At 51.5% G+C, this 10,000-nt stretch overlaps 1 protein-coding gene across 1 annotated transcript in view; it reads right to left on the bottom strand.

Moving 5' to 3' along the window:
- bahcc1b (BAH domain and coiled-coil containing 1b) overlaps positions 1 to 10,000 on the bottom strand; it is a 58,212-nt gene that overhangs the window by 28,540 nt on the left and 19,672 nt on the right. The window contains 4 exon segments of the mRNA XM_078290951.1: positions 1 to 18; positions 338 to 2,395; positions 2,708 to 2,818; positions 6,932 to 7,090. The exon segment at positions 1 to 18 is cut by the window's left edge and continues 94 nt beyond it. Coding sequence (XP_078147077.1) covers positions 1 to 18; positions 338 to 2,395; positions 2,708 to 2,818; positions 6,932 to 7,090 — 2,346 coding nt within the window.

Here is a 10,000-nt window from a genome sequence, read left to right as displayed (position 1 = left end):
ACACAGAGCGCGACACTCCTGAATCGCAAATACAACAGAGGGAGTGTCAGCACGCTTACGGCAACCCTCAACAACACACACACACACACCCAAAATATCAGGAGATGGCAACTTTTCAAACCCCCCAAGCATAGCCTATTGCAGACATTGTGGTCACTTCTCTGTGGGAATTAAAGTTTCTCTGCTCCTTTAAAGGAAGAAATCCACCCTTGGATACTCTTAACACTGTTAGATATCAACTGTTTGTGTGTTTTAGGGTGGATTTTCCTCTAACGCAGTTGAGAACAGAAATAGCATTAATTGACTTTCAGAGCGAGGAACATAGATGCCGTCTGACCTTTCATGCTGGGCAGGACCCTGCCCTGTCTGCTGTGTCCAGGGGGGGTGTCTGGGGGACGATGGGGGGGCCTGGCTACCGCAACAGCGATCCCCACCGGAGGCTGCCTCACCTCCCCCTCCCCCGCCTCCCCCGTCTCCTTCCCGCCTCTCTCCCCTCTCTCCCCCTCGTTGGCGGAGCCTCGGCGGGGAGGGAGCGGCTGTTTGGGGGGGTCCTGCGGGGAGGCGTTGCTTCTGCCTCCTCTCTCCCCCCTCTCCGATCTGTCTCCGCCCTGCTTGAGGCAGCCCAGACCTCCGAAGGGGCTCCGCTGGGGCAGCAGCAAAGGCTGCTGGGAGCTGTAGTTCATTAGATTCTTCATGGCGCTGCCCTCGCCCTCGGTGGGGTGGGGAGAGGAGCGGGACTGAGGGGGAGGCGGCTGAGACTGGGGCTGGTTGTGGTGGGAGTTTGGAGCCCTGCTGCTGACCCCTCTTACTTCACTGTTGCCAACTGTTGCATGATGGGAGGTTTTCCTCTGGTCCTCTTGGTGGCCGCCTCGCGCCCCCCAGGAGGCTGCCGTCTGTCCACCGTCTCTTCCCTTCTCTTCTGTACCGGCCCCATGGCTGCTGTGCTGCTGGTGCCGTATCCTAGCAACCTTCTGCCCCTCCCTCGGAACTGCCGCCCCCGACCCCACCTTCCCGTCAGGATGAGGACCTGAGTGGGAACAGTCCCTGAAGGGAGGGGTGCTGGCGTAGGGGCCGTTCTTGGATGTGCCGTGTCCAGCGGCGGGGTGCGTCCCCTGGGCCTCCAGAGGGAGCGAGGGCCGATAAATATCATCCAGAACCTCCACGTCTCTGGAGGAAGACGAGGCCTCCAGGCTGCAGGACCGCAGCTCAGACTGAGCTCCGGGGTTGGGGTTGTTTTTGTGAGAGTGCTGCGTCTGGTGGCTGTGGCTCCAGTCGGGAGGTTTGTCCGCCTTGCCGTAGCCCAGCTGCTGCTGGTGCGGCTGGGACTGATCCTTCCTCTGGCAGCTGCTGGGCTGGCTGAGGAGGTGAGAAGGACTTTCATAGGATCCTCCTCCGCTCTTTTCAGCTCCCTTGTCGTCTCCTTTCCTCCCACCTCCTCCTGCTCCGGGGGCTGCCATGTCTCCCAGCGGCCCGACCGAGGGAACGTAAGTGGGGCCGGTGACTTTCGCCTCCCTGCCGGACCCTCCAGGGGCGGACGCTGGATCTTTGGAGGTGGCCAGGGTGAGAGGGGCCGGGGGGCAGTAAAACTCGGGGTGCGGGTGGTGGTGGGGGTGATGCAGCCACCCGCCTGCCACAGCGGAGCCCATGTGCAAGGGGTGAGGAGGGGGTGGCGGAGGGGGAGGAGGAGGCATGGAGTAGGGGGTTGGAGGCGCCAGGATGGCTGTCGCCGCGGCTGCTCCTCTCCTCATACATTCGGAGGAGGAAGTCGGGGATTCGCTGATCCTCATCTCCCCGCTCACCGGTCCCTCCTTGGAGCACCGCCTGGCACCTCCCGATGGAGGTCTACCCCCCCCACCGCTGCAACTGCTCAGCGCTCCCCCCTTGGTTCCCGTCTCCGCCGCAGAACCGCCGGACAGTTTACAGGTGCTCAAGTGTTTTGTCCCCTGACCGGCCGAGTCGCTGTCTCTGTACTCTTTGTGTCGCTCCAGCGAGTGTCTGTGGTCCTCCTCCCTGCCCAGCGGCGTGAGGTGAGGGGGGAGCGCGTGGTGAGGGTGGGGGTACGCTTGGTGGTGGCCGGGTGGCGTGGTGGCGGCGTTCGTCTGATGAGGGTGGTGATGGTGGAGCTGATGGTGCTTGTCTTTGCTCTCCTGGTGCCGCTCCTTGCTGCTCGATCGCTCCTTCTCCTTCGACGCAGACGACACGCCTTTCTCCGCCGCCTCCTTAGCGCTCTTCCCGCCTCCTCCTCCGCCTCCCCCGCCTCCTCCTCCGCCCGTGTCCGTCTCTCGGCTGCAGGAGCCCAGCGGGTGGCCGGGGGCGGTCCTGGACAGAGGCGGAAGGCTGTGATTGGCGGAGAGCAGAGCGGGCTGGGCAGGAAGGCCTCTCAGGTAGAAGTGATCTGGAAAAAAGACAGGAATTTGACAATGGATCGCTTGATTTAAGAGTTTCATAAAAATCTAGAGAGGATTCAAATGTCAGCTGCAATGTGGCTGTTTCAAAACACAATTTTTCATGAAGTTTCATTAAAATTACTATTTCACAATGTGTTTCTGTAATGATATCTGGAGAAAAAGGAATCAGAAGTCGGCAACTTGAAAGACTGGATTCTGTGATAGTTACCAGCTGTTCTTATTTCTGTGGTGAGTGCTGATTAAGCAGCTTAAAGTATTACATCTAACACTATTTCTCACTCTCACACACCAACACCTACCTTTCTGAGTTTCATAGAAGCGGTGCTGTCCATAGAGACCGTTGCTATGGTGATCCAGGGGACTCATGGGGAGGAAGGGAGAAGCAAGACTTCCTGAATAGCGGGGATACCCTGATAGAGGGAGGGAGAGAGAAAGAGAGAGAGAAAGAATTGATGTTTCTCTCCAGCATCGACATTCAGCAGCCCTCTAAACAAACAGTTTATCTCTACAATCTATCATGAAATGGGGCCATTTTGGAAAACGCAGAAAAAATATGGCCGGTTAGTGCTACTTTCACCATAAATGCACTTTTTGCGCAAACACACCACACGAGTTGACATTATTTACAGTGGACAAAGTGGTGACAAAAACCACAGCCGACAGCCGCTGCCAAGAGTTCGCAGCATTTAACTGGATGGAATTTGCTCTTCTACAAAACACATTTTTCCCAAACCCAAGACAAATAGTATGAACCATTGCACGCCCCCCCCGACACACACACACACACACACACACACACACACACACACACACACTCACACACACACACACAGCTCTTCCCAGGAGGTCACTGGGAGGTAAATGGTCGTTCCACTCTGTTCCTCGCCTTCAAGGACGTTGAACTGCATCCTGGGATAGAGGAGGTCTTTTTGGTTGTGGGGATGGGGGAGGATGGGTGTATGGATGGGTGGGGGGGTTATTTATGTGGGGGGGGAAAATGCTAAACCACCACCGACACACACACACACACACACAGGTGACGTGTGAGCTCACATACAAGCATGCAAACACACGCATATACACCGCACAGAGGGCACACATCTCCACATTAAGCAGCCAAAAGGCTTGGATTGTGCGTGTGTGTGTGTGTGTGAGAGAGAGCGAGTGTGTGTGTCCTCCGGCAGCTGGTTTCATGCCCCACAGAGTGTCCTTGCCGGCCCGTTAATTGGCAGCCGTTAAAAGTTTAACGGTGGTGGCCAAAGTAAACAGCACTCCATAAAAACTCATCCTACGCATTCCACAGTCGCACTGCAAAACCACCAACACCCCCTCACTGCTCTCACTGTGTGTGTGTGGGAGTTAGCGTGTCTGCGAGTGTGTTTATGTGTGTGCATGCTGTATGTGAATGCATGAGCGTGTATGTGTATATGTGTGTGTGTATGTGTGTGTGATTACTCTGACTGGTTAACAACCAGTGAATCTAAATGGCGACAATTAGCCAAAAGGCTCTATCAGCCATCTAAAGCCAATCCCCCGGGTAATGATGAGTGATAAAACTCAGATGGAGGGAGGGAGGGAGAGAGGGGAGGAAGAGAGGGAAAGAGGGGAGGAAGAAGAGAAAGAGAGGGAAGAAGAAAGAGAGACAGAAAAAGAGAGGGAGAAATGAGAGGCATGGAGGGAGGGAAGGGAAGAAGGCAAGGGAGGAAGTGTTTGACCGCGTAACAGAGAGAAAGAGAGAGAGAGAGAGACAGAGGGAGAGAGTGAGAGAGTAGGGCTGTCAATATGAAAAGCCCCAATCTGCTGTTGTGAGATGTGAGGGGGGAGGGGCTGGGGGGAAGAGGGGGAAGAGGGGGGAGGTGTGTGTGTGTGTGTGTGTGTGTGTGTGTGGGGGCGGGGGGGTAAAGTGGACGAGATGAAGGAGGAAGTGAAAAGGGAAGTGGAGAGCTTTGAGATGGCAGAGATGAGAGGACAGAAGAAAGGGAGGTAAGGAGAGGAGTGAGAGCAACGGGGAGAGGAGAAAAGACGAGGACAGGTGTGGAAGAGGGAGAGCGAGAGAGCGAGCGAGTGTGTGTGAGGGAATAGGTGTGTGTGTGTGTGTATGAGAGAATAGGTGTGTGAGTTTGTGTGTGAGAGAGGGAATATGTGTTGTTTTGCGCACAACTGTGCATTTGTCCGTGAATATGTCTCATCTGTGACTGTGTGTGTGTGTGTGTGTACATGTGTGTATGTGTGGTGTGTGTGTGTGTGTGTGTGTGGCGGCCAGGTTTCTCCTCTCTGTGCTGGCGAGGCTCCACTCTCTGGACCGTGGCCAGCTGGCAGACCGCCTACCGGAGCTCCCTGGCTTGAATTCTTAAAAACAATCATTTGTAGTGTGTGTGCGTGTGTGTTCGTGCATGTGTGTGTGTGTGTGTTCAGACATCAAAGGTGAGCCACACAGACACAAAATCTGTCTGATAGGCACACACATTCTCCCTCCACACTCCCTCCCTCCCTCTCCACTCTCTCCCTCTCTCTCTCTCTCTCCTCTCTCCTGCAGCCTCGCTCTCCGACTCTTTCTATGAATCTGATTCCAGACAGTCACTCTGGGCGACATTAGCACTAAGTCGCTCATTTTCGGGGCTTAACTGTTGCTATTTAACGCCCAATGAGCTACAAGTGAGGCATTTGTACAAATAAAAACCCTTGTCTGCATTCATGCTTTAAAGCTGCATTAGGCAAGATTTTTTACTGTAAAAATAAGGTGGGGCTGTAAGGTGGGACTTATCCACTCTCTAGGTCTTTTCCTATAAAGCATCACAGACCGGCTTGTTTGTTTAACTGCTGTCTGCAGTTTACTGACGTCATGTTACACGTTTTCTGAGTATTGAGTGAACAGCAGAAAGGCACGAAAAAAGTAAATAGTATAGTCTCTAGTAGTTTCAATGAAGCTCTCCACAGTGACAGCGATCTCTCTTGCCTCAAACATTGGCGGTGTTGTCTCGATTTCAGTGACATTTTTCAGTTATACCAAACCTCTAATCTGTGGCTATTAGTGGAAAACTGGGCTTCCTAACAAATCTATAGGCAAGCTACTGTTTGGTCAAGTGGTTGCAGATAGACCATTTAATTTATACTGGAAATTAAGTCATAATTGATACAGTTGTCAGATCTGATTAAAGGTTGATTTTTAGAGCATTAGATTGCACACTATGATGTGTTTTTTCTAAGTTTAGGTTTAGAAACTCATTTTCATAGGAAAACGACACGGGAAAAGAGCGCAAAATAAAAAATTACGCCCACACTGAAAGCTGATTGGTTTCCACTGTGTACCTCAGCGACACAGTTCGGACCACGTCAAGTCATTTTCCACAGCGACATCGCCGGCCGTTATCGCTCGCTCAGTTTGCTAGGAACCGGTGAAACGTGAAATTCTGATTCTGGCCGTTTTCAGTTAGTTGAGAAACACTGCCTGCAGCGGAAGCTGTCTTTCTGTTGAAGTCAGTTTAGGATTTATCTGCTTAGACTCATCTCACTGTCAGTAGAGAAATGCTCTTGTATGCACACACACACACACACACACACACACACACACATAGAAACACATGCACACACATGTACCTGAAAGGGACAGATAACTAAGTCACCCTCACTTGTTGACCACAAACGGTTAACAGTCAAAAGAGGACATGATGTATGCGGATGCGCATGTGTGCGTGTGTGTGTGTTTGTGCGTGTGTGTGTGTGTGTGAGTGTGCTTGCATGTCTGATCAGGAAGGGGGCCGTTGGAGGTCGGTTAGCCCAGAAGGGGCCCTGAGGGTGGGGCTGCGGTCGGAGGGGAGGGGGCTGTGGAAGAAGAGAGGATGGTAGAAATGGGGGGTAAGTTTCAGGGGGGGAGGTGTGCGTGTGTGTGTGGAGGGGGGAGTGTGTGTGTGTGTGTGTGGGGGGGGGGGAGCAGGGTCCTGAAACTTGATGCTCACCCCTAGAAGCAGGTGGGGGAAGAGGGGGTGAAAAGGGGAGCGACAGCGTAGGATTGTGTCAGCAGGAGGGATCGACATCGAGCTGCTTTTTGAATTACTGTCGATTATAATGTTATTTATTACACTGTATGCGTGTGTGTGTGTGTGTGTGTGTGTGTGTGTGTCAAGGCAAGAAGCACAAAACAGATTTCCAATTTTTTTTGAAGGAGATATCAGAGAAGAGAGGAACAACGTTTTGCTTGTGTATGAGTTTTAAGAGTTCGAACACTGAACTAGGAGACACACACACAGACACAAAGCCATACGCTTGCTGACTCAGAGCCAGAATGGAGTGATGTGTGTGTGTGGGTGATGTGTGTGTGTGTGTCTATAAGTAGCATCCTCTGAGGCGTTGCTGCTGTGTGTGTTTGGCCTCAGCTCAGCGCTGGTTAAACCACTTAATGACTCCGTCTCTATCTAATCCCAAACCAAGACCCAGGATTAACCAGAGACCCAAGCACTCTGGGCTGCCTTGCTCTCTGTGTGTGTGTGTGTGTGTGTGTGTGTGTGTGTGTGTGTGTGTCTTACCTTCGTGTGAATGGGGGAACCAAATGGGGGAAGCGCTGGAGTGGGGTCCGCCCCTGTAGGAGGGGGAGGAGGGCGAGGCAGGGGGCCCTGAAGGGTGAGCAGGGTGGGAGGGGGGGGACCCCAAACTGCTGGCCAGGAAGGAACCCATGAAGGAAGCACCTGAGAGACAGAGAGGAGAGAGGGTTAGGGGTTAGAGGTTCAAATCCTGAACCACATGGGGGGGGGGGAATAAGACTGCAGAGGTGTCCTTGAGCAAGACACAGGGTTTGAATCCGACCCAGGACCCTTGTTGCATGTCATTCCCCTCTCTCTCCCCCAATCTTTCCTGTCTATCTCTACTTTCAGCTGTCGAATAAAAGCGAAAAATTGGATTCTGCCTGATACCTGCTCTGTACTGACGTAGGGTCTGTCGCACCGAAACATCTCACTTACGAGATCATCTCCGTTCTTGTGTTCACACTGCAGCTGGAAGTGTCCCACTTCTGTTTTTTCCCCCCTCACATGTGACACAGATCTGACTGTGAACAGCAAACACCCTTCATGGACTCGCATTTCTTCAATTCCAGTCTGGACCGCATGGATATATGTTACAAAACTGGATCCAGAGGCATGTCTTTTGAACATTATAGTATATTAAATTATAGTAATTACATCTTATGTCATTCACCTGAGACAGTTGTCATGATTTTGGCACCGAGGCAGCTTGGCTGAGCCAGCGTTTGTATGGAGGACGCAACAACAGAAAGAAAGCCGACTCGATTTGTATCTGGGGAAACGCCTCGATTCAGTTAAACTCAAAGGCACATATACAAAAAAGGAAATATGAGAAGCTTAGGTAGAGAGAGTTACTCAGCACACATCTTGGTATGAGATATGAGTTGCATCCTAGAACAGATATGAACAGTCATCCAGAAAATTCAGATATGAGCAGCAGTTTGGAAATGAGCATGAAGGCCCGTGGTGTGAACCCAGCCTAAAGACGAGACTAAGACCAGGTTCAGACTTTCAGGTCCTTTTGAAACAAACGGTTTCGGAGGCGGGGAGGGGGAAGAGCGAACAGGCTCAGCTCAGTTTGGCTCAGTTTGAATGAATCTGCACTTATCAGCGTGTTCTCATTTAGTGGAACAACCCGAACAGTTGTAGGGGAAGGAGGAAACAAATCCACAGGGAATCAGGTAATTAGTCACTGGATGGAGAGAGAGGGAGAGAGAGAGAGGGAGGGAGAGGGGGAGAGAGAGAGAGAGAGAGAGAGAGAGAGGGGAGAGGTGGGTTGGGTTGGGTCGTTACCCATAAACACTGCCTCACATCAGACACAATTACCGCAACCACAACAGTCCGCATCTGACTCAGAGTCTACATGCACACACACACACACACACACACGTACAGTACACACACACACACACACACACACACACACACGTGAGCACACACACGTACAGTACACACACCTCAACCACGACCCGACGCCCAAACAACCACAACCACAAGTGCCTTCAACTGTCTGCCGATCTGTCTCACTCTCTCCGCTCTCTGCTGTGGCCGTCGCTGTCTCACACACACACACACACACACACACACACACACGATGAGGAGAAGAGCAAGGAGAGGTGAAGCCCCCCTGGAGAGGAGGGCATGGGACAAATAGAGAGAGAGAAAGAGAGAGGAGACGAGTGAGAAAGGAGAGGGGGGGTATTTTTACAGCTGGATCCCAAAATCCCCTCCCCAAGCTTCAACACACACACTGATAAACACACTCGCTCTCTCTCACACACACACACACACACACACACACACACACTGTATGCATACCCAGACAATTTAAAAGTAGAAATCCCTGTGTTGTTGCGCCGCTCGATATTTTCACCCTCCGTAGTCATAATAAATTCTGAGAAAAAAAACTTAAAAAAACGCTCTGGCTGTTTTAGGAAACTCCGCCAAAACTTTCCCTTCAAGACATTTGTTTTCTCTCTCTCTCTCTCTCTCTCTCTCTCTCTCTCTCTCTCTCTCTCACCCTCTTTCAGACAGGATATTTTTACAGTGTTTTTTTTTTTTTTTTTTGCTCCAAATCCTCTCTTGTACAACTGTAGATCAGTGGCCTTTCAGCCAGTCATAATAAAATACAGCTCATATAAGACTCAGGCTGGTTTCACAAGGCCCCCTGGCAGCGCACCACACACACACACACACACACACACACACACACACACACACACACACTGCTCTCTGTACCTCAACTATGTAAGGCACTGCTTCATTTTTTTTGACAAAAGAAACGACTTGTTTTCGGATGAGCAGCCATGCATTTTCGAAATTATACGATGCATTTCGATAGCGTTCAGCGGGTCCAAGGGCCGTGAAAGTTACCCAGCATGCAAATTATCACATAAACTTTCATTTAAAAGAACAGAAAAACAGACAAATCGGAGTTACGAGGATCTCCAACAGTAGCAGCGATATTGATTAGTACGTTTCAGCGGTGTAAATACTTTGCATTCCTTGTTCAGTTTCTCTCCTCAGCCTCTCTTTAATCTCTCGCTCTCTCAGATCTCCTCTCTGCCCGTCCCACTTCCCCATCTTTTTCCATTTACTCATCTCACTCTCTTTCCTTCTCTCCTCTTTTCCCCCCCCCCCGTTCCCTCTATCCTGTCATCTCCTCCCCTCTCTGTCTGTTTTCTGTCGGCATGTTGAGGAGAAAATCATATTTGCCCGCTCCCTCTGGCCTGCCGATATGGAAAATCATCTCGGAGGCCAGCCGCTAACGTAAACCTTATTTCTGTCCCTCTTCTTCTTTTTTTTTTTCTCTCCTCCCCTTCTTCTTTTCCTGCCCTCTGTCTCCGCCTTCGTTTTATCCCCATCCGCACGTTCCCTTTTCCGTCTGTCACCGCTGCATCCTCTCGTTGAGTTTCCTGCGGCTCCGAGCGGAAACACGCCGACCGCCGAATCAAACAACGAACGCAAACATACGAGATCAGTCACAACTGATAAGATGCGATATGAGAGAGGAGCACAACATACAAGCATCCGACATGACAGCCAAGTGAGATTTTCTGATCAGCCAAGCAGATC

The sequence above is a fragment of the Centroberyx gerrardi genome, chromosome 20, assembly GCF_048128805.1.
Source record: "Centroberyx gerrardi isolate f3 chromosome 20, fCenGer3.hap1.cur.20231027, whole genome shotgun sequence".
Classification (NCBI taxonomy): domain Eukaryota; kingdom Metazoa; phylum Chordata; class Actinopteri; order Beryciformes; family Berycidae; genus Centroberyx; species Centroberyx gerrardi.
The sequence above is the reverse complement of the archived record's forward strand: the minus strand, read 5'-3'. Positions and strand labels throughout refer to the sequence as shown.